Here is a 22876-nt window from a genome sequence, read left to right on the forward strand (position 1 = left end):
AAATAGAGAAGTATTGGGGCCCTACATTCAGGATCATGCCATCATAGAAGCTTCTCAGCACCATCTCTAGCTCTCGAAGGCACTGCAGTTCCCATGTTAGGTACCTCAAACCCCATACAATTTATCGCAAAAAACCTGTAAATTGAAGATAACAAACTCCAGAATTTCTACCATTAACTTCCTTCAAAGCTCTGACTCAGTAGCTCACTTCCTTTTAAGAATGTACCCTCAGGTCAGGCATGTTCAAAGATTTGAATGGATGTAGTAATAATCTAGAAAGTAACTCGCACGGCAAAGTAACATGTCTTTATTGGCTTATTCTCCCCATCCCATGAACATTCAAGCATTAGTAATAGAACAGCTTAAAATTTTCAGTCAGTTTTACACAAAGTTGAAGATGCACTGAATTATTTGAACATTTATAAACCAAAAGGGGTCATAACATTTTCAGACACTTGTTACTGGTATGGATGAAACAATTCATAGAATATCATAGAAATCTCCTCTGTTTTTACTGTGGAGAAAGACATGAAACCTGGGTTAGTTGGGACTGGTACTGGAAGTGTCTTAAGGACAGTCCCATTACGGTTGAGGAAGTACTGAATGCCCCAAGGTGTATGTAGATAAATATTCTGGCCTAGTCACATTTATCCGAGGACACTGGGAAGCTAAAGAAGAAATTGCAGGTGTGAAACATCATTAGACATGGGTGAGGTGCTGGAAGACTGGGTGGGGGGGGGGGGGGGAGGAGGGTTGATGTTGTTTCTTTATTTAAGAAGGGATGCAAGGCAAAGCCTGGGACCTCTAGACCAGTAAACTAATAGCTCAGGTAGCAAGTTACTGGAGAATATTCTGATTGACAAGAGATATATGCATTTGGATAGGGGCTGATTAAAGATAGTCAACATGGTTTTGTACATGGGAGATCGTGGCTTATGAATCTAAATGGTGTGTTTTTTGAAGTAGTAACCAAAAAAGGTTGAGGGCAGAGCTGTAGACATTGCCTATATGGACTAGCAAAGCATTTGATATGGTTCAGCTGGTAGACTGCATTTGAAGGTTAGATCACATGGGATCCATGGAGAGCTAGCCAGTTGGATAGAGATTTGGCTTCATGGAAGGAAGCAGAGTATGGTGGTTTGCAGACTGGTTTCAGGTCGTGATTAGTGGTTTGACTTTGTGCTTGATGGCAACAATGTGGATGAGAATGTACAAGGCATGATTAGTAGGTTTGCAGATGCAGTGGATGGTATTGTAGATATGAAGATGGTTACCAAAATTTACAGCAGGATTTTGATCAGGGGCAAGTGGGCTGAGGAATGGTTAAGAGTTTAATGCAGGTATGTTTGAGGAGTTATATTTTGAGAAGTCAAACCAGGGCAGGACCTTCACAATGAATAGCAGGGCCCTGGGGTGTGTTGTAGAGCAGAGGGATGTAGGCATGCAGGTACATAGTTCCTTTAAAATGGCATCACAGATGGATAGGGTGGTTTTTAGTACATTGTCCTTCAGTATAGAATGTGGATGCCATGTTACAGGTGTACAAGATGTAGTGAGGCTGCATTTGGAGTATTGCGTTCAGTTGTGGGCACTCTGCTACAGGAAAGATGTTGTTAGGCTGGAAAGATTGCAGAGTCGATTTCAGGATGTTGTCAGGACCTGAGCTATAGGGGCAGGTTGGGTACTCTAGGTCTTTATTCTTTGAAGTGCTGGAAGATGAGGGGTAATCTTACAAGATGATGAGGATAGGGCACAATCTTACCAAGAGAGGGGGGGGAAAACAACCAAAGGACATAGGTTTAAGGTGAGTGGAAAGATTTAATAGGAAAATGAGGGGCAACCTTTTCAAATAACAGGTGGTGGATTTATCAACTTTGGAACAAACATGGCAGTTGGGAAGTGCAGATTGGGAATGGGCTAGCTGGGCCACAGGGCCTGTTTCCATGCTGTATAACTATGATTTAAACAATTGCTCAGGTAGTGAACCGCAGATTCAGGTTTTCTCTATTAAATGTTAGCTAGTTTCTTATCCATCTTAATATGAATCTAATTGTTTTGATTTGCAACTATAAATGCACAGTTGATGCTATTGGGTTTTGCCCTTGGTGGTGGAACAGTTTTTAAGAGGCAACTGGATGAGAAGTTTTCACCCGCAGGTATGGCTTGATATTAGATACCTACCGTACACTGCTGTTAACTAGTTTGTGGTGGTGGTGATGGATGGAGGATGAATGATAGATCCGATATCCAACTGATTTGGTTGAGATGGAATTAAAAAATGTACTGTAGTTGCTGGTTTATCCTAAATATAGACACACAATGCTGAAGTAAAGTAGCAGGCCAGGCAGCATCACGGCAGAAAATGGATAAGCCATGTTTCAGGTCCTGACTCTGAAGAAGGATCTTGACCTGAAAGGTAACCTATCCAGTTTCTCCAGAGATGCTGCCTGACCCGCTGAGTTACTCCAGCACTTTGTATATATCATTTGGTTGAGAGCCTGTCATAGTTGTTCCAAAGTTTATTTCAATCAGGAGTTCAAAGAAAATCGTGTGCATACATAGTACAAATCATTAGCTTCTTAAAGTTTCAGTTCTGAATATCAACTTTTTTTTTTTTCCCCCTACTGCAAAGAATTGATGCTATGAATTCTCTATTGCTCCTGTAGCAACTGTTTCTGCTCTAACTCTACAAGAGGCAAAAGTAAAATACACTGGGGACAGACAACCAGTTAATTTTAAAAGTGCCATTGTTACCAAACTGTTTTGCACATCTTTGACTAATATTTTTATGGGCTTTTCTGTAGCTTAACTGCAAAAGTACTGCATTCCATCGACTCTCCGCCGCTTCTTTGATTGAAGCTCTTCAAAGAATTGCTGGATATCTTCACTTGTAACCACCTGTTAAAATACAAAATCAGTTGAATCAATTATCAGAGCTATTTGAAGGTCGGGATGCCCAAAGTTTAACTTTGCTTCCCTTAAGTCACATGCACACATCCTAGGCATTGGGTAAACATGCACACATTGATGATAACCTTTGTACGAATTGTCTGGGGAAGGAAGAGGGGTGAGCATGCATCACTGTTTAGACTGTAGAGACCTATCATAGAAACAGGCTGTTCGGCCCACTGAGTCCACACCAACCAGCAATCACTCAACCACTAGCACTATCCTACACACTAGGGTCAATTTACAGAAGCCAATGAACCTACAAACTTGTGCGTCTTTAGAGTGTGGGAGGAAACTGGACCAACTGGAGAAAACCCAGTCACACGGAGAATGTATAAATCTCTGTACAGTCAACGCCCATAGTCACGATTCAACCAGGTCTCTGGCTCTGAGGCAGCAACTACTGCTGCGCCCACTCACCTACTGGAAAAAAATATTTGCCAACAAAATGTTCTTTAGTGAAACTGAATTCCTGCAGTTTTGAACGTAGAAAGAGCATATGGTAAAATAGTGAACGTCTTTCAAGTTCATTCTCTCTCGGATGCTACTTGATAGAAATGACAATGTCACGACATTGGGTCACTGATACTGTCTTTTCAGCAAATGGCAATTACACAGTTACAATTAAGAAGTTCAGGGCCCACATTGCCAATTGTGCAGCACCATGTGGTATTGTTTAGAGATCAAATAATTGGTTTAAAAAAAAACAAACCTTTGTTCCAAAGTAGAATTTGCTTCCACTTCGATCTGAGCTAGTTTTGAAAAATATCTAATGAGGGATAAGACGGTTAGCCCTCACTCTCAGTTAATTAGATAGCTTTACTATATGGTTCTAGGTAATGGGAGCATATTGGCTGAAAGATATTAAAATTGTGCAAATATGCACAAATTAAAAATATTTAGACATGCCAGAGATTAGCAATGCACATGGTAATAAATATGCACAAAGATAGTTCGCTGCAATGCCATTTTTAATTTTAGCACCACTTTCAACTGTTGCACGCAAAACTTGGAAAATGCACCAAAGCTTTAAGATGCAACAAACTACAGTTGTGAAAATAAATAATTAGGCCAGCTGGGAGCCTATGGGTCAATGGTATAATGTTCTCACAGGGCAAAAACTTGTGAGAGTAACAACAAATGCAGAGGTGGTTGATAAACTAAAGCTTGGAGGAACAGACAGTGGGAGAAGCCAGCCCTTTATCCATGCACTGTGGATAGTGTGATTGGATTCATGTGGTCTTTGACCAGCACTCAAACGAGCTTTTCACTGTACCTCAGTACACATGACAATAAACTAAACTTTATGTAGGTCAAGCTGAAAAGAACAAACAATGTTAATTACAGGCAACGGTGAGCCAATAGCACATAAAGGTTTCAGTAGCAGATGCTGTGAATTATTATAGAAGAGGTCTTTCCAATTGGAGACAAAAAGGTTCATAGGAGCAGAATTAGGCAATTCGGCCGCTGGCGTCTACTCTGCCATTCAATCATGGCTGATCTGTCTTTCCCTCTCACCCCCATTCTCCTGCCTATTCCCACCCCATAACCCTTGACACCCTTGCTAATCAAGAATCTGTCAATCTCCACCTTAAAAATACCCAAGGAGTTGGCCTCCAAAGATGTCTGTGGACAAAGGTCAAAGCTCAAGGAAAACAGTTCAGACCAGCAAGGGTGAATTTGAGGGTTCAGGTAATGTGGTTTACCTGCATCCAACGAAGAATTTGCACCTCATCTTGGGTTATTAATGCACACTATATATTGGAGGTTGCAGTGTACAAGTGGGAAAATAGCTCCTTTGCTGAAGAATTAGTCAAAAGGCAGGAAAGGGCCAAATACCGAGATGCTAGTAAGAGCAATTTGTGTTCTGCTACCACTGAATGAGGAAGAGGAGAACCATCCAGATTTCCCACAGTACTGAAAAGCTGAAGGCGGAAGGGAATGGCACTTTGGAGATGGGAAAGATTGCCAATGACCATGGGGAAGGAATAATAGTGAATGGTGTAAAAGCCAAGCGCAAGCTTTGGGTTCAAAAACTGGCAGCAACTGAAGTACTTTTAACCTTCCATATCTCAAACAACAATTAGGCTAATCTTGCCCCAACCTACCACATAGAAAGTGCTGCACTGGACCAGGCCCTTTGGCCCATCACATAGCGATGTTACAAAACTTACCTTCAGCGGCGCTGCAGTTCTGCCACTGGCCGTGTGCTCGATTTTGGCACCTTTGAGGGAGGGGGGGGGGGGGGGGTGGGGGATTAAAATGCCGTTTTCTCCTGCTTATCGGAGGCGGCTTTCCTCGGGCTGCTAAGCTGCTGAAGAACAATCAATCGGACTTCCATTTCCGATTTTTTAATTTATTTAATCGCGAGACAATTCAATAATTACATTAAAATAAAAAGCAACTTCTAACGCCCTCAATGCCTACAACGGGACGGATCGCATGAAGGGGACAAAACATAATGCAAGTCGTTTATTTTACATATAAACTTGTTTCTCGGGATGGCTTTAATCAAATTTTCATTTGCAAAAATGTGATTTGGGCCCCATACAAACCGGCAGTGTTTTTCCTGCCGATATGGGGTTCAAATTCACCGCAAATGCAACCTTCCAATCAATCGCGTTCCAGAAAAACCCACTCGCAAGATGATTTAAATGCTCTTTTTTTGGGACAATCATGTCACAAGAGCATCTAAATCGTCTATATTTTGTGTTATTGTCTATCCATAGTCAATATTTTTATACTAAATATCAGTTTTAGTCCCATGTATTGTTTAAAAAAATAATAATTTAAATTATATTGATTGGATGTTTCTAGATTAATTTATGGGAATTAAACATTAAATTCCTTCCATCTGGCATATAAATTCATGACAGTGAGATTTAAAAATCATGTTATATTGTGAATTCTTGTGTGAATGGGATCAGTTTGTTATTTGGATACTTAGGCTATTTAAAAAAAATATCCTTTTCTTAAGAAATGGAATCTACAGGACACTGTTAATGGGAAAGTGGTGGGCAGAAAGGCTTTGAAGAGCAAAACCTTGTAGATTACAATGCCAAAATTGAAAAGTTGATGAAATTCAAGGTGTACAGAGTTACTTATTGGTTACAATCTGGGGAGTATGATGATGCTACTGATTATGATATACCAATGTACCAGCTAGCAACTGATCTTCTCCATAAAGACTTGGTCTATTGCTAGAAATTGTAATTTATTTGCCCATCTGTTACGGATTTACAGCATATAATACAATAATATTAAAGTTCTGATCTTGAGAATATCAAATTTTGGAATTTTCAAGGCAGTCTGGGTGGTTATTACTATTTCTGTCACAACGGTCAACTTTGTAATTAGCTACAATTAGGTAACTAACTAATTACAGGTGCACAACCTTTTATCCGGAGTTCTGGAAACCGAAAAGCTCCGAAAACCGGACATTTTTTCCAGGATGTCGTCTGCACACCAAAGCTCGCGTTTGGCGCCAAACTTGACCCGAAACGACCCACGGTCAACCCAGGTCTGTACTACTGTAGCGGCTGCCTCCTCCCCGGAGACCGGGGAGACACTTAAACATCTGTAAATCATTGCTTAAATGTTAGTCAGTTAGTTTGGAGGGCTTTTATGTGAAGGGGGGGGGGGGGGGGGTGAAGGGGGAAACTTTAATTCTTAGTCCCCTACCTGGTCGGAGAGGCGGGGAGTGGGCAATGCCTTACCGGGTCTCCGTGCAGTAAGCTCCGGAGCGCTGTGGCCGCCGACTCCCAACATCGCGGAGCTGGGGCTGCGGGCGGGCGGCGCCGGTTGTAGCTCCGACCCCGGCAACTCTACCCCTGGCTGCACGGCGCTCCAAATCCAGCGCGGCCCGCAGCCGGACGCCCGCAGCCCCAGCTCCGCGATGTTGTGTATCGGCGGCCACAGCGCTCTGGGGCTTACCGCACGGCGACCCGGTAAGGCATTGCCCGCTCCCCGCTGGTATCCCAGCGCTGCGACGCCGCCGACTCCCAACATCGCGGCGCAGGGGCTGCGGGCGTCCGGCCGCGGGCGGCGCTGGATTTGGAGCGCCAGGGGTAGAGTTGCCGGGGTCGGAGCTCCAACCGGCGCCGCCCGTGGCCGGACGCCCGCAGCCCCCAGCTCCGCGATGTTGGGAGTCGGCGGCCACAGCGCTCCGGAGCTTACTGCACGGCGACCCGGTAAGGCATTGCCCGCTCCCCGCCTCTCCGACCAGGTAGGGGACTAAGAATTAAAGTTTCCCCATTCACCCCCCCCACCACATAAAATCCCATCAAACTAACTGACTAACATTTAAGCAATGATTTACAATGATTCCCCGGTCTCCGGGCAGGAGGCGGCCGCTCCAGACTTTTCAAGCCGCCCGCGCTACTTACCTAATCTACGCTAAAAATCTTCCATTCGGAAATCCGAAAAATTCCGAAATCCGAGAAGTGTCTGGTCCCAAGGCTTTCGGATAAAAGGTTGTGCACCTGTATATGCTTTAATTTCAGGTCATCCAAGTAAGATGTTTCATATTTATTTCAGAATGCTTCAATCTATAATAACTGAAAATTTCATTCAGTTCTCTTGATTTAAAAAAAAGTTATGGGCTTTTAAATGTTCTCGATCACAGCTTTAGTGTTAAGTCAATGGAAAAGCAATAGGGAACAAGATGCTAATTTCCGAGTATGAAAATGGCCATAACTTTTTTAATACTGAAGATATGAAAGTGAATTAGGTGTCAAATTAAACTTCTTTTTATGCTTTATCTGATGGGATAAATTGCATTCTTGATTTTTTAAATCTCAAAATCTTGTAACATTGCTACATCACATCTGTGCCAAACATGTTGCCAAGTTACATTAATCCCTTATTTCAAATGAAGGACAAATCCAGAAAATGCAGCAACCACCTGTTTCTTTATCCAAAATCTTTAAGAAGAAATGCCTCAATTCCAATTTAGTAGATACATTATGGAAACCGGCTCACTGAGTCCACACTGGCCATCGATCACCCACTCCTACAAGTTCTGCATTATCCCACCTTGGCACCAACTCCCAGCACATTAGGGGCAATTTACAGGAGGCCAATTAACCTGCACGTCTATGAAATGTGGAAGGAAACCCACACAGTGACATGGAGAACACACACAGACAGCACTCGAGGTCAGGATCAAACCTGAGTCTCTTGCCCCGTGAGGCAGTGACTCTACCAGGGGCACCATTGGGCTGCCCCCCTTAATACAGGGAGCAATCTAAACCAATCATAAACTTTCTCCAGTTTGAATTTAAGTTTGTAGGCAGGATCAGAAAACAGGGCTGACTGCCCATTCATGCACCCCAGGGTAACATACTGCAGGAAACCAGTGCATCTATTATGGCCCCAATTATAGATCAAAACTTGACAACAAATTCTACCAAATCTATTTTGCCTAATTCCATCCTCAAATTCTGTAAACATGCAATGCAAGCCCATCCTTACCTTTCCTTCATCTGCAAATCTCTTCAGGTAATCTTTCAGTTCAGACTTCAAATCATTGTATTCTGTGGACAGAAATACATTTTCATTAAACCACTCCCTCGCCATACTGTGTGAATTGCCCAATTTGATGTTTTTACCCCCATACGGAGTAATGTTTATTGCTGCAAGCAATCAGAGAAACCTCAGGTTGAACAAACCGATGTCCTGGTATTATTTTTCACAAGCTTATTTGTTTGAATCCATTATTTATGGCATTTTAGTTTGGGCCTGTATCTCATTGCCCAATGTGACAGTCAGTGTTTGAGTCAAATTACCCCTCAGCTTCCTATTAAATCTTTCCCCTCTCACCTAAATATCCCGCTAGTTTTGATTTCCCTACTCTGGGTATTCGTCCTATTAATTACCCCTCATGATTTTAGACACCTCTCTATTAAATTCACCATTCCTTAGCCTCATATCCCCCCCAAGGTATAAAAGTCCCAACTTGCCCAACCACTCACTGTTGCTTAGGCCAAGTCCTGGCAACATCCTCAAATCTTCTTTGCACTCTTTCCAGCTTAATGAATTATTCAGCCAAACCACACTTTAGTCTCACATATTTCAGATACTGAAACGTGCAATTTGCAACACATAACATAAAATAACTCCAGCTGAAACTGATCAAATGTGCGATTTAATCTTTCAGAAGACCAGTATACTACATTGAGGATTGGAGTTTAAAACATCATTACATAGCAAGTGCAAGACTGCAATAGGTGAACTAGACAGCTGTCCGAAGAAGCGTTTTAGAAAATATTGAATTACATGCAAAAAGTTACCATAAATGAGTTCCACTTGCTGGATTCTGTTCATGTTGCTCAGGGCAGTCATCAATGGATCACATCTCTCACTATCAGTCTCTTCGTCACTTTTACCTTTATTTTCGTAGGCCAGTACTGTATCAAACTCGTCCAACAGAAAGGAGATTTCTAGTTCTTTATACAGGTTCTGAAAAGCAGCAATACATTTTCCTCGGAGGTGAATACAAAGTGACGAGTTCATCAAAAATTTCCGGGCATCGTCCCTTTACTCAAAATCTTTATGAACCGTCAAAAAATTATTAAAGGAATACAAGATTGCAGAAATGAGCACAAATGTTAAATAAAACTCAGCTGGATTTGGAATACACTGACAGAGGTCGATTGTATCACAATTTAAATGACATTTGTCACTTACTCTCTCGAGTCAATGCAACAACTTAACAAGAATCCATACGTTTTTAAAATCGTTTTTTTAAATTTGAATGTGGGTAATACTATCAAATTTCTCCCGTGGCAACACTTGCAACCTATAGGATAAACTATACCCTGTGAGCCTCTGGTAGAACATCAGCTGTTTGCATTTTTAAGTTCATTATTCATTGGTTTGATTAGTCAGATTTCTGACTCTTTAGACAAAAGGTGCAGGAGTAGGCCATTCGGCCCTTCAAGCCAGCACCACCATTCAATGTGATTATGGCTGATCATCCACAATCAGAACCCCGTTCCTGCCTTTTCCCCATATCCCCTGACTCCGCTATCTTCAAGAGCCCTATCTAGCTCTCTCTTGAACGTATCCAGAGAACTGGCCTCCACCGCCCTCTGGGGCAGAAAATTCCAGACTCACAACTCTGTGTGAAAAAGTGTTTCCTCATCCTTGTTCTTACCCCTTATTCTTAAACTGTGGCCCCTGGTTCTGGACTCCACCAACATCGGGAACACGTTTCCTGCCTCTAGCGTGTCCAAACCTTTAATAATCTTAAGTTTCAATAAGAACTCCTCTCATCCTTCTAACCTCCAGAGTATACAAGCCCAGCCGCTCCATTCTCTCAGCATATGACAGTCCCGCCATCCCGGATCTTTTTAGACACACAGCAACAAAACAGGCCCTTCGGCTCAACTTGCCCACGTCGGCCAATTGAATGAATGAATGAATATGTTTATTGGCCAAGTATTCACATACAAGGAATTTGCCTTGGTGCTCTTTCTCTGACCCATATCCCCTCTAAATATTTCCCATCTATGTACCCATTCAATGCCTTTTAAATGTCGCTATTAGGTTTCTGGAGAAAATTTTCCAGGCTGGAAGAGTAGAACAAAAATGTTGCAAATATTGATCAGGCTATATACAGGAGAAATACAGGTCATTGGCATGTAATTATCTTCAAGTCCCAAAGGGAGAATGGCAGTCTGAAGAAGGGTCCTGACCCAAACCATACCCTATCCATGTTCTCCAGGGATGCTGCCTGACCTACTGTTACTTCAGCACCGTATTAAAAAAAAATAAAAAATCAGCATCAGTAGCTCCTGGTTTCTAAAAGATATTTAATTGAGTTATTTATTCCTAGCTTTTAAAATAGATTCTTTACTCCTTTTGCCCCAAATTTTACCTTTAAACCTAACAGGGCAACACGGTGGGGCAGCGGCAGAGTTGTTGCCTTACAGTGCCGGAGACCCCGGTTCGTTCCCGACTACGGGTGCTGTCTGTATGGAGTTTGGTACGTTCTCCCCTTGATCACGTGGGTTTTCTCCGAGATCTTCGGTTTCCTCCCACACTCCAAAGAAGTACAGGTATGAAGGTAAATTGGCTTGGTAAATGTAAAAATTGTTCCTAGTGTATGTAGGATAGTGTTAATGTGCGGGGATCACTGGTCGGAGCGGACTCGGTGGGCCGAAGGGCCTGTTTCCGTGCTGCATCTCTAAACTAAACGGCCAGGAAGCCAATGTTGAAAATGGGGATGTTAAGCCAAGAGTGGAGTCAAACATACCATGCAGGATGGGCAGGTACACAGCCTGTTGCGCCAGTTACGAGGCCAGTAGGTGGCACATTCTCTCTGGATGCTTCCTGTCTTCTTCAGCTGCTGTAGTTTGCACCCAGCATTCTTTGCAGCATCCTCCTCCACACTGCAACTCGCTTCATCGCCATTGGCTGCCTGAGAGAGGAGTGAAACGTTAAAATCTAGGTCAAACACACAGAATACAAGCAACACAAATTGCAACTTTCAGAGTTAATACAAATTGAATATTATAGTTGACAAGACTATAGTGACCTTCGTGGGTTTTCTCCGGGTGCTCCGGCTTCCTCCCACACTGCAAAGACGTGCAGGTTTGCAAGTTAATTGGCTTGGTAAAATTGTCCCTAGTGTGTGTAGGATAGTGTTAGTGTACAGGGATCGCTGGTCGGCGTGAACTCGGTGCGCCAAAGGGTCTGTTTCCGCGCTGTACCTCTAAACTAGGAAAGTTAAAACAAGAGACTGCAGGTGCTGGATCTGGAGCAAAGACACAAACTGCTGGAGGAACTCAGGGGGTCAGGGTTAAATCTTACTATCCATGCCACAAAACTTGCAACAAATTCACAGGTCATTGGGATAGGTATTGAACATGGATTGGAAGACCCACTTACCCTGTAGTACAAATACACATCCTTTGCAAGGCTTTACTGCAATGATTAAAGTCACTGATACGTCCGAAATTATGAACTTAAATAGATGATGATTTGGGGGGGGGGGGAAACAAAGAGTATGTGAACAGATGCTGAAATTGGGCCGGTGCAGGAAAATGGCACCAATTTTTGGGTGACTGCTGCCCCGTATAATAATCTTGTGCAGCTGAAACAAAAGGGGAAAAGCTAGCAGTATTTCTGCAAGTGTATTATTCACATTCATAGATCAGAGTACTGATTTGCTTACATATTTCAATACATATAGAAGCCAAGTAGAATCAGACCTTGGTTTTGTGGTGGTGCTATTCAAAACAATGTTGCTCAACATTAAATTACTGTGAAAAGACAAAGTACTTGTGCTATAACACCAGGATAAGCGCTGAACCAAGAAGACCAAGCCCAATGCCAAAGTAGTATCAAAACTGCTTATGCAAACTTACGCTATAGGACAATAACCAACTCCATATTAAAACAAAATAGAGTTAAAGCACAATAAAAAAAATAAAACTGTTGGCGTGGAAGAGACTTAAGGGCCTGTCCCACTTGGCCATGTTTTCGGCGATTGCCGGCGTCATATAAGTGACGCCAAAAGATTTTGAACATTTCAAAATCCAGTGGCGACAAAAAAATGTCACACTACTTGAAAAAACACCGTGCATCATACGTCATCACGCAGTGTCACCACCGTGTCATACATCATCACGCCACAAATCTTTCAGTGACCTGATACGTCAGTCAATGATGCCGACAGTCGCTGAATAAAATCGCCAAGTGGAACAGGCCCTTTAAAGCCTCTTCTTCCGCTCTGATGCAGTGTCCATCAAATATCCAATATCAAGACCCTCCAACGGGAAAAATATTTTAAAGTTAATTCATTCACAGAATGTCACGACTCTACCTCAAAGACACCTTTAACATAACCTAAAATTTGAAAGATATTTGTTTTATTAAAGTTCCTCACACCCCCACTTCCCGATGATTACAACAAAATGTCTTCGCTACTGGCCTTGCTAAAGTTGCTAAAAGCTGGACACAATATTCCGACTGGCAACTTGTTGAGGAGGACATGAAATGGGGCCATTACAGAGTTATCACATACGCTGTGGTACAAGTCCATGATCAAGAGATGGTATCAACCAGCAGGTGGCAGTATGGAGCATTTCACTACCATCCATGTTCTAAGCAAGAACATATGGGAGAAATTATAAAGATTAAATCAAGACATGGAAAATATTCAATTAACCCAAAGCTTGTAAATGTTAGCAAATGTAAAGGTCACCTCAGATTTCTCAGCCTTGCAGCTTGTGGAGGGTTCACTGTGCTTGGAGCCGGTTTCTTCATTCTTCATTGCACGACCCTTGGGTTTTTGGTTTTGTGAATCTCCGTTTTCCTGCACTGTACAGACATCAACATTGTCATCCTCCATCTTGGGCGATAGTCCACTGTTATCAGCATCTGTTGCCTTGTTAACTGGAGGGAGTGTATAAAAATTAAATTGTTAGTTTCTCTTTCCCTGTTACTACGATGGCAGTGATTAGCACAGATATCCCATTTAGTACAGGCCTCATCCAATTCAATTAATTCCTTACGAAATAAGGTTAACAATATGCCACGGCCTCAACTTTCCTACCCCCGTTTCAGTTGAATAATGCCAAGTCGTCAAGAACTGTGTGCCTTTGATCACCCAGGGCCTCTTCCCAAATTCAATCGGGACATTCTGCTCCCATGATGAGGCGTTCCACACCGGGGCATCTGAAATGTCCTCATTCTTCAGGGAACGGGGGTTCCCCTCCTCCACCATACATGAGGCTTGCACCAGGGCCTCTTCCCAAATTCAATCAGGACAGACATACAAAGGCAAAACCGTTATACAAAGGCAAAACCGTTATAATGGGTGACTTCAATCTATATATAGATTGGGTGAATCAAATTGGCAGGGGTGCTGAGGAAGAGGATTTTTTGGAATGTATGAGGGATAGTTATCTAAATCAACATGTAGAGGAACCAACGAGAGAGCAGGCTATTTTAGACTGGGTATTGAGTAATGAGGAAGGGTTAGTTAGCAGTCTTGTTGTACGTGCCCCCTTGGGCAAGAGTGACCATAATATGGTTGAGTTCTTCATTAGGATGGAGAGTGACATTGTTAATTCAGAAACAATGGTTCTGAACTTAAAGAAAGGTAACTTTGAGGGTATGAGACGTGAATTGGCCAAGATTGACTGGCAATTAATTCTAAAAGGGTTGACGGTGGATATGCAATGGAAGACATTTAAAGACTGCATGGATGAACTACAAAAATTGTTCATCCCAGTTTGGCAAAAGAATAAATCAGGGAAGGTAGTGCATCCGTGGATAACAAGGGAAATCAGGGATAGTATCAAAGCGAAGGATGATGCGTACAAATTAGCCAGAAAAAGCAGCATACCGGAGGACTGGGAGAAATTCAGAGACCAGCAGAGGAGGACAAAGGGCTTAATTAGGAAAGGAAAAATAGATTATGAAAGAAAACTGGCAGGGAACATAAAAACTGACTGCAAAAGTTTTTATAGATATGTGAAAAGAAAGAGATTAGTTAAAACAAATGTAGGTCCCTTGCAGTCAGAAACGGGTGAGTTGATCATGGGGAACAAGGATATGGCGGACCAATTGAATAACTACTTTGGTTCCGTCTTCACTAAGGAAGACATAAATAATCTGCCGGAAATAGCAGGGGACCGCGGGTCAAAGGAGTTGGAGGAATTGAGTGAAATCCGGGTTAGCCGGGAAATGGTGTTGGGTAAATTAAATGGATTAAAGGCCGATAAATCCCCAGGGCCAGATAGGCTGCATCCCAGAGTACTTAAGGAAGTAGCTCCAGAAATAGTGGATGCATTAGTAATAATCTTTCAAAACTCTTTAGATTCTGGAGTAGTTCCTGAGGATTGGCGGGTAGCAAACGTAACCCCACTTTTTAAGAAGGGAGGGAGAGAGAAAACGGGGAATTACAGACCAGTTAGTCTAACATCGGTAGTGGGGAAACTGCTAGAGTCAGTTATTAAAGATGGGATAGCAGCACATTTGGAAAGTGGTGAAATCATTGGACAAAGTCAGCATGGATTTACAAAAGGTAAATCATGTCTGACGAATCTTATAGAATTTTTCGAGGATGTAACTAGTAGCGTGGATAGGGGAGAACCAGTGGATGTGGTGTATCTGGACTTCCAGAAGGCTTTCGACAAGGTCCCACATAAGAGATTAGTTTACAAACTTAAAGCACACGGCATTGGGGGTTCAGTATTGATGTGGATAGAGAACTGGCTGGCAAACAGGAAGCAAAGAGTAGGAGTAAACGGGTCCTTTTCACAATGGCGGGCAGTGACTAGTGGGGTACCGCAAGGCTCAGTGCTGGGACCCCAGCTATTTACAATATATATTAATGATCTGGATGAGGGAATTGAAGGCAATATCTCCAAGTTTGCGGATGACACGAAGCTGGGGGGCAGTGTTAGCTGTGAGGAGGATGCTAGGAGACTGCAAGGTGACTTGGATAGGCTGGGTGAGTGGGCAAATGTTTGGCAGATGCAGTATAATGTGGATAAATGTGAGGTTATCCATTTTGGTGGCAAAAACAGGAAAGCAGACTATTATCTAAATGGTGGCCGACTAGGAAAAGGGGAGATGCAGCGAGACCTGGGTGTCATGGTACACCAGTCATTGAAAGTGGGCATGCAGGTGCAGCAGGCAGTGAAGAAAGCGAATGGTATGTTAGCTTTCATAGCAAAAGGATTTGAGTATAGGAGCAGGGAGGTTCTACTGCAGTTGTACAGGGTCTTGGTGAGACCACACCTGGAGTATTGCGTACAGTTTTGGTCTCCAAATCTGAGGAAGGACATTATTGCCATAGAGGGAGTGCAGAGAAGGTTCACCAGACTGATTCCTGGGATGTCAGGACTGTCTTATGAAGAAAGACTGGATAGACTTGGTTTATACTCTCTAGAATTTAGGAGATTGAGAGGGGATCTTATAGAAACTTACAAAATTCTTAAGGGGTTGGACAGGCTAGATGCAGGAAGATTGCTCCCGATGTTGGGGAAGTCCAGGACAAGGGGTCACAGCTTAAGGATAAGGGGGAAATCCTTTAAAACCGAGATGAGAAGAACTTTTTTCACACAGAGAGTGGTGAATCTCTGGAACTCCCTGCCACAGAGGGTAGTCGAGGCCAGTTCATTGGCTATATTTAAGAGGGAGTTAGATGTGGCCCTTGTGGCTAAGGGGATCAGAGGGTATGGAGAGAAGGCAGGTACGGGATACTGAGTTGGATGATCAGCCATGATCATATTGAATGGCGGTGCAGGCTCGAAGGGCCGAATGGCCTACTCCTGCACCTAATTTCTATGTTTCTATGTTTCTATACTTGCCACATCATCCAAGTAAACAGCTGGTTTTTCACCAAAACACCGTGGACTTTGAACCCAAGCCAAATACATCTATCAATGGTCACGCAAAACCAAGGACCAGTCTCACCATGGTTACTCCCTCCTCCCCTGTCCCAGCAGGCAAGAGGTACAGAAGTTTGAAACACACAGCTCCAGATTCAGGGACAGTTTCTTCCCAACTGTTAACAGGCAACTGAACCATCCTCTCGTCATCTAGAGTGCGGTCCTGACCTCCAATCTACCTCTTTTGAGACCTTTGAACTATCTTTAATGTTTTATGTTATATCTTGCACTGAATGTTGTGCCCTTTGTCCTTTATCTGTACACTTGGACAGCTTGATTATATCCACAAATAGTCTTTTCTCTGACTGGATAGCGCACAAACTAAATCTTTTCACTGCACCCGACAATAAACTAAACTAAGCATTGATACAGGTGAAGAAGACCTGTATAAATGGGATAAATGGATCCTATATCCCATTAATCACACATCATATAGTCAACCCCACAAACAATAACTGCTCACAGCATTATGATCATGAGCCAACTAGGATTCTGGTAAATACAGAGCACAGGTTGTCGACAGGTGCCAAGGAAAATCTGCAGACTGCCCAAGGGTTGTTATTTATTGATTATATTGTATTACTCAGTTGTCGTTTTATAGGATTTAGCATTCCCAAAAGATTAAAAAATAGTTTAACTTGGAGAATCGGCTCAAACTAAGCCTCTTAGTGGATAATCTCGAGCAGGTGACATGGAGTATACATTTGCCTTTCAATGATCCAAAGCCAAACTCACTCACAAAATGTAGGGCACAAGGCTGGAAAAGTCTGAAGAAGGGTTCCAACCCAAAATGTCACCTATTCCTTTTCTCCGCAGATGCTGTCTGACCCGCTGAGTTACTCCAGCATTTTGGGACTATCTTTGGCTGGAAAAAGGAAAGTTATGAAACTCAGGTTTATGACAGGGATAGAAAAAGGAATGAGGTCCTGCAGAATGAATATAAGTTGGGCTGTAAACTCTGGATTACTTCCAGTGCCACGTGCCAGTAAGACTAGGAAGATGAATGCGTGCCTGAGGAGTCGGTGTAGGTGGTAAGGGTCCCCTTTTTGGATAATTGGGATATTTGGGATAATTGGGATCAAAAGTAGCCAGTCTGAAGACGGGCCATGACCCAAAACGTCACCCATTCCATCTATTCAGAGATACTGCCTGTCCCGCTGAGTTGCTCCAGCATTTTTGTGTCTATTTGTACAGGTGGATCAAGCTGCACCTGAACTGAAGGGAGCCCCACTATCCTGGCAGGGAGATCTGCTCGAGCAGTCCTACATCGAAGCAGTATCAATTTCACCTTTTGCTCAGGACCATAGGTTCTTCTGCCTCCCAACTATCTAGGTTCACAGAATTCAACGTCGCTCTGGATACATTTCCTATTACTATATTACACCGTTCTCTTTCTCATTATTCAATTGTGAAGGGTGCACGTTCATCTCAGATGTCCACTCACCCAGTTATTGTTACAACTTGTTACACATTACGTAGAAGTGTGAGGCAGGAATCGGCGGATTGCCAAGTGATCACACCATATTATTCTCAATCAGATTATCATGCTGAACCTTATCACTCCAGAGCATTTGCATAAATAACTATGGCTAGTCATAGTCATACAACGAGAAAACCAGTCGATTAGCCCAACATGCCCACACCGACCAACATGTCCCATCTACACTGGTCCCACCTGCCAGCATTTGACCCATAACCTTCTAAACCTATCCATGTACCTGTTTAAATGTTTTTTTAATGTTTGCTAATCTAATAATTAAGAAGGATAGCCTGGGAAATTGTCCACTGAAAAAAGTCAGAATAAGGATCATGGAAGAGTAGCAGAAGGAATTGATCAAGTACAATAATGAGAGGTCACATATACAAAGCACTTCTCCATTGCTGGCTAACTTCTACAGGCAATCAGAATTGTTGAAGTTAGTCAGGTAATTTTGTATCATCCACTCAGATGCTCTCACGAGGGAATAACTTGTAATTTCAATCTGCGAGTTCGTCACAACTAACTTACTGTCATGTAATTTTTTGTTAAACTGCACGACATCTTTTTTGCTCCCAATAACATCTGGGAAGATGTTGAGCTCAAAACAAATCTAAACAAGCAGGGGATGTGAAGATGGGTCACATAATCTTCATCAGATGCTGATGACTGAATCACACAGGTGGGCTTGATGGGCAGGGAGAAGACAGCATTGTAAGGGGAAACATGTAGATACATGATTGCATGGATAATAGTCACATGCCATGTTAGAAAATAGAGTACTGACTAGATATTACAGAAGTTGACCACAGATCAGTTCTCCAGCCTCAGACACATCATATCTGTGGAAGGATGTGCTGGCATTTGAGAGGGTCCAGAGGAGGTTTACAAGGATGATCCCAGGAATGATTGGGTTAACATATGATGAGCGTTTGAAGGCACTGGGCCTGTACTCACTGGAGTTTCGAAGGATGAGGGGGAACCTCAATGAAACCTACAGAAAACTGAAAGGCCTGGATAGAATGAATATGGAGAGGATGTTTCCACTAATGGGAGAGTCCAGGACCAGAGAATTTGCCTCAGAATAAGAGGATGTACATTTACATAGAAGAGAATGAATTTCTTTAGTCAGAGTGTGGCAAATGTGTGGAATTCATTGCCACAGACAGCTATGGATGCCAAGTCAATGGATATTTAAGATAGATTGAGAATCTTGATTAGTACAGGTGTCTGAGGTTATGGGGTAAAGACAGGAGGATGGGGTTGAGGGGGAAAGATAGATCAGCCATGATTGAATGGCGGAGTAGACTTGATGTGCTGAGTGGCCTAATTCGGCTCCTAGAAAAGACCAACCAGTTGACATTCTGCTTATTCAGATTCAGATTCAGAAAACTTTATTGTCTGTCGTAACAGAAAATCTTCTTTGACGTGGCTCAACATAAAACCAGGACAATGTACTGATAAGCAGTCATACAACACAGATTTCTGCGAGCACACACAGTGTGTATAGATCTTAAAAGCAAGTATAAAGATTAAAAACTGTAAATATAGACAAGATAAAAGTTGTGGATACGTGTAAAGTGACAGTACGTCAGGGTTAATTTGTCCCTTGTTCATTTTTTATTTAAACTGTTTATGGCAATGGGTATGAATGAGTTTTTGTGGATGTTTTTCTTGGATAGGGGGACTTTATATCGGCAGCCTGATGGCAGAAGTTGGAAGGACTTGTGCAGGGGGTGGGTGGGATCCTGTGTAATGAGGTTGGCTTTCCTTTTAACTGCCTGGGTGTGGAGTACTGATAATTGATTTTGAGTTTGGCCAGTTATTTTGCTTGCTTGATTAATGATCCGGGAAAGCTTTGATTTGTCTTTGACAGAGGTGAGGGTGAACCAGGATGTGATGTTAAAGGTGAGTACAGATTCTATAAGTGATTTATAGACAGCTGTTAAAATGTCCTGTCTGACATCAAAGCTCCTGAGTTTCCTCAGCAGGAACAGGCGTTGCTGTGCCTTCTTGTACACAGAGTCTGTGTGCTGGGAGAAGGACAGGCGGGTGTCAATCTCTGTGCCCAGGTATCTAAAGGCCTCTACCTGCTCAACTGTATGCCCATTCAGCCTCAGAGGTTCAAAGAGAGGTTGGGGGGGAAGATGTTCGCCTCCCCCCACAACACAGCTCCTTGGTCTTGGAGATGTTAAGCTCCAGAGAGCTCTCTTTGATCCACAGCATCAGGGTGTTGACCTGCTGATAGTAGGCAGCCAGAGAAGTGTGATCCTTGATGTGGGCCACCAGGGCCATATCGTCTGCATACTTAAAAAGGGGAATGTCACTGTTATTGTTTGTTATGTTGTTTGTGTAGATGGAAAATAAAATTGGTCATAAAACACAACCCTGGGGGACACCAGTGTTTAAAATCATGTTCTTGGATTTAAAACCATTTACCACCACATGCTGAGGCCGGTCCTGCAGGAAGTCTTTTATCCACAGGATAAGTGATGGGTTGACTTGTAGATTCAGAAGGTGGTTGCAGAGGGTGACCGTGTTGACTGTGTTAAATGCGGAAGACAAGTCCATAAATAAAATCCGTGTGTGGGGGTGTGGGGAGTCCAGCTGTCTGCTAACTGTGTCCAGGAGAGTCAAACAGGCATCCTCCACCCCACGCCTTGCCTTATAGGCAAACTGGAGTGGGTCAAGCCTGTCCACCACCATAGCAGTGAGGTGATCACTTACCACCCTCTCCATACACTTGGAAAGAATGGATGTGAGTGCCACCGGTCTGAAGTCCTTCATCTCCCTGGCGTTAGATTTCTTCGGCACCGGTATAAGTGTGGACTCCTTCCACATCCGTGGGACACAGCTGGAGTCAAGGAAATGCTGGAATAGCTGAGTGATGACATCACCCAGCTGAACTGATCCACCAAGGGATTCCAGGTGGATCACAAGGTCACTGTTAGTTGTCGTGTTCTGGATTACGGACAGGAAACATGGTAAGCATCACTGAGCTGCCTATCCTGCAGCTCCTGGGTATCAGATGGTCAAATCATCTCCACATATCTTATTAGACATTTTATTTGGTGGCACAGAGGTAGAGTTGCCACCGTACAGCCCTTGCAGCGCCGGAGACCCGGGTTCGATCCCGACTACGGGTGCTGTCAGTACAGAGTTTGTACCTTCTCCCCGTGGGTTTTCGCCGAGATCTTCGGATTCCTCCCACACTCCAAAGACGTATCTTGGCTTGGTATAAGTGCAAATTGTCCCTAGTGTGCGGAGATTGCTGGTCGGTGCGGATTTGTTTCCGCGCTGCACTAAACTTGGGACCCAGTGACCAGAATGATTTTTCAAATCATTCACTTTCTCCCCCCACCACCACCACCACAATCCCAACTGGTTTTGCCATGAAGAGCTCAGTGGGGATACCAAGAGTAGCAAGTGGTGCGTTGTACGTTAGCCCATAGTCGAAGGCTCATCGGTCAGTGGGACGGGGACCGTGAACCAACCCAAAGGCTGGGCGGGACTGGGAGGGAGCTGGAGACGTCGGGCGCGAGGACCAAGGGCCAATCGGTGGTGAATCGGGGTAATACCTCCAACGCTTTCGAGGTCGGCTGCAGGAGATGACCCCAGGGCACAATGATGGCCGGGCGAGGAGAGGGACATCAGTTCGTAGGAATTGCTCGAGTACGTCGAGCGCACGGGCCGTCGGACTTTGCAAATGGCGCTGTTTAGGCTCCTCCCACATGCGCGCATTATATGCAAAAATAATTTTGCCGTGCAGTTGCACACGTGACAAATAAAGCGCCATTGAACAATCAACACTTCAGGGGATCCAGCACGATGAAGCTTCAGAGAAACGTCAGCTCTGACCAAGTAGTCACGAAGCTCAGATAAGGACAAACTGCTGGAGCAACTCAGCGGGTCAGGAAGTATCTCTGGGGAAAAGGAATAGGTGACGTTTCTGGTCGAGACCCTTAATCAGACAGTCATGAACCTCAGCTTGGGGGTAGGGGGGGGGGGGGGGTGGGGGGAAGAAACCCAACCATGATACACAGCCCTCAGCATCCATAAGGACTCATCACACCCCTGCCACGGTCTGTTTCAACTACTTCCCTCCGGCAGACGTTACAAGGCCTTCTACGCCCGAACCTCTAGACTCAGGAACAGTTTTATCCCAAGAGCTATAGCGGCTCTGAACCGGCCCTAATGAGTGCCCCCCCACCCACCCCCTTTGGACAGTCTCCCTCAGATGGTCACGTCACGACAGTCTCCCTCAGATGGTCACGTCAATCAATTCAGCTTGCTTATTTATGTATTGTATTTATTTATCTTTCTTGTACATCAGTGGAGCTGCACACTAAATCTCGTTGCACTGACGTGCAATGACAATAAAAGATATATTATTATTATTATTATTATTATACTTCCTACCTGACCAGTGTGTTGCGTAGGTCCACAGAAAGGAGCATCTCTTCATACAGCTCTGACATGCCATTTCCTGATACTCTACGTTGTCAGGGAGAACAGCACCGAGATGCTGAAAAAAACCCAAACAATGGACATCAATTAATTAGCTGTCAATGTTGCAATCACAGCAGGAATGAATGTGTAGAGAGGAACTGTGGAATGCTGGTTGAAACTGAAGACAGACACAAACAACTGGAGTAATACAGCAGGTCAGGCACCATCTCTGAAGAAAATGACAAGGTGACATTTCGGGTCGAGACCTTTCTTCAGACGAGTATGAAGAAGGGTCTTGACCCGAAACGTCACCTATTCTTTTTCTCCAGAGATGCTGCCTGACCCGCTGAGTTACTCCAGCTGTTTGTGTCTGACAGCAGGAATGCATTATAATAAACCATCAGAATGGTGCAGAAACTGTCCAGATAGTATAATAATGTTTTATTTTTAAACTTACATTCCAGTGTACTCTCAATCCCTCAAGCCCAAACCCACAGATATTGAGGCACCTGGCAGAATATCACCAAGACTGTGATAATAAATGCATCATTGATACACATAAGCACAGAAAAACTCTTAATCCAGTACACCC

The 22876-nt window shown here is 43.5% G+C and overlaps 1 protein-coding gene across 1 annotated transcript in view; it reads right to left on the minus strand.

The window, feature by feature from the left end:
- Positions 1 to 287: 287 nt before the first annotated feature.
- Positions 288 to 22876, minus strand: part of ubr7 (ubiquitin protein ligase E3 component n-recognin 7) — a 31896-nt gene continuing 9307 nt past the window's right edge. The window contains exons 6-11 of the mRNA XM_033027744.1: positions 22255 to 22360; positions 13160 to 13350; positions 11207 to 11371; positions 9240 to 9408; positions 8422 to 8483; positions 288 to 2898 (exon numbers count right to left, since the gene is read on the minus strand). Coding sequence (XP_032883635.1) covers positions 2806 to 2898; positions 8422 to 8483; positions 9240 to 9408; positions 11207 to 11371; positions 13160 to 13350; positions 22255 to 22360 — 786 coding nt within the window. The 3' untranslated portion in view covers positions 288 to 2805. The remainder of the gene's footprint in view (positions 2899 to 8421; positions 8484 to 9239; positions 9409 to 11206; positions 11372 to 13159; positions 13351 to 22254; positions 22361 to 22876) is intronic.

Source organism: Amblyraja radiata, chromosome 9 (genome assembly GCF_010909765.2).
Source record: "Amblyraja radiata isolate CabotCenter1 chromosome 9, sAmbRad1.1.pri, whole genome shotgun sequence".
Lineage (NCBI taxonomy): Eukaryota > Metazoa > Chordata > Chondrichthyes > Rajiformes > Rajidae > Amblyraja > Amblyraja radiata.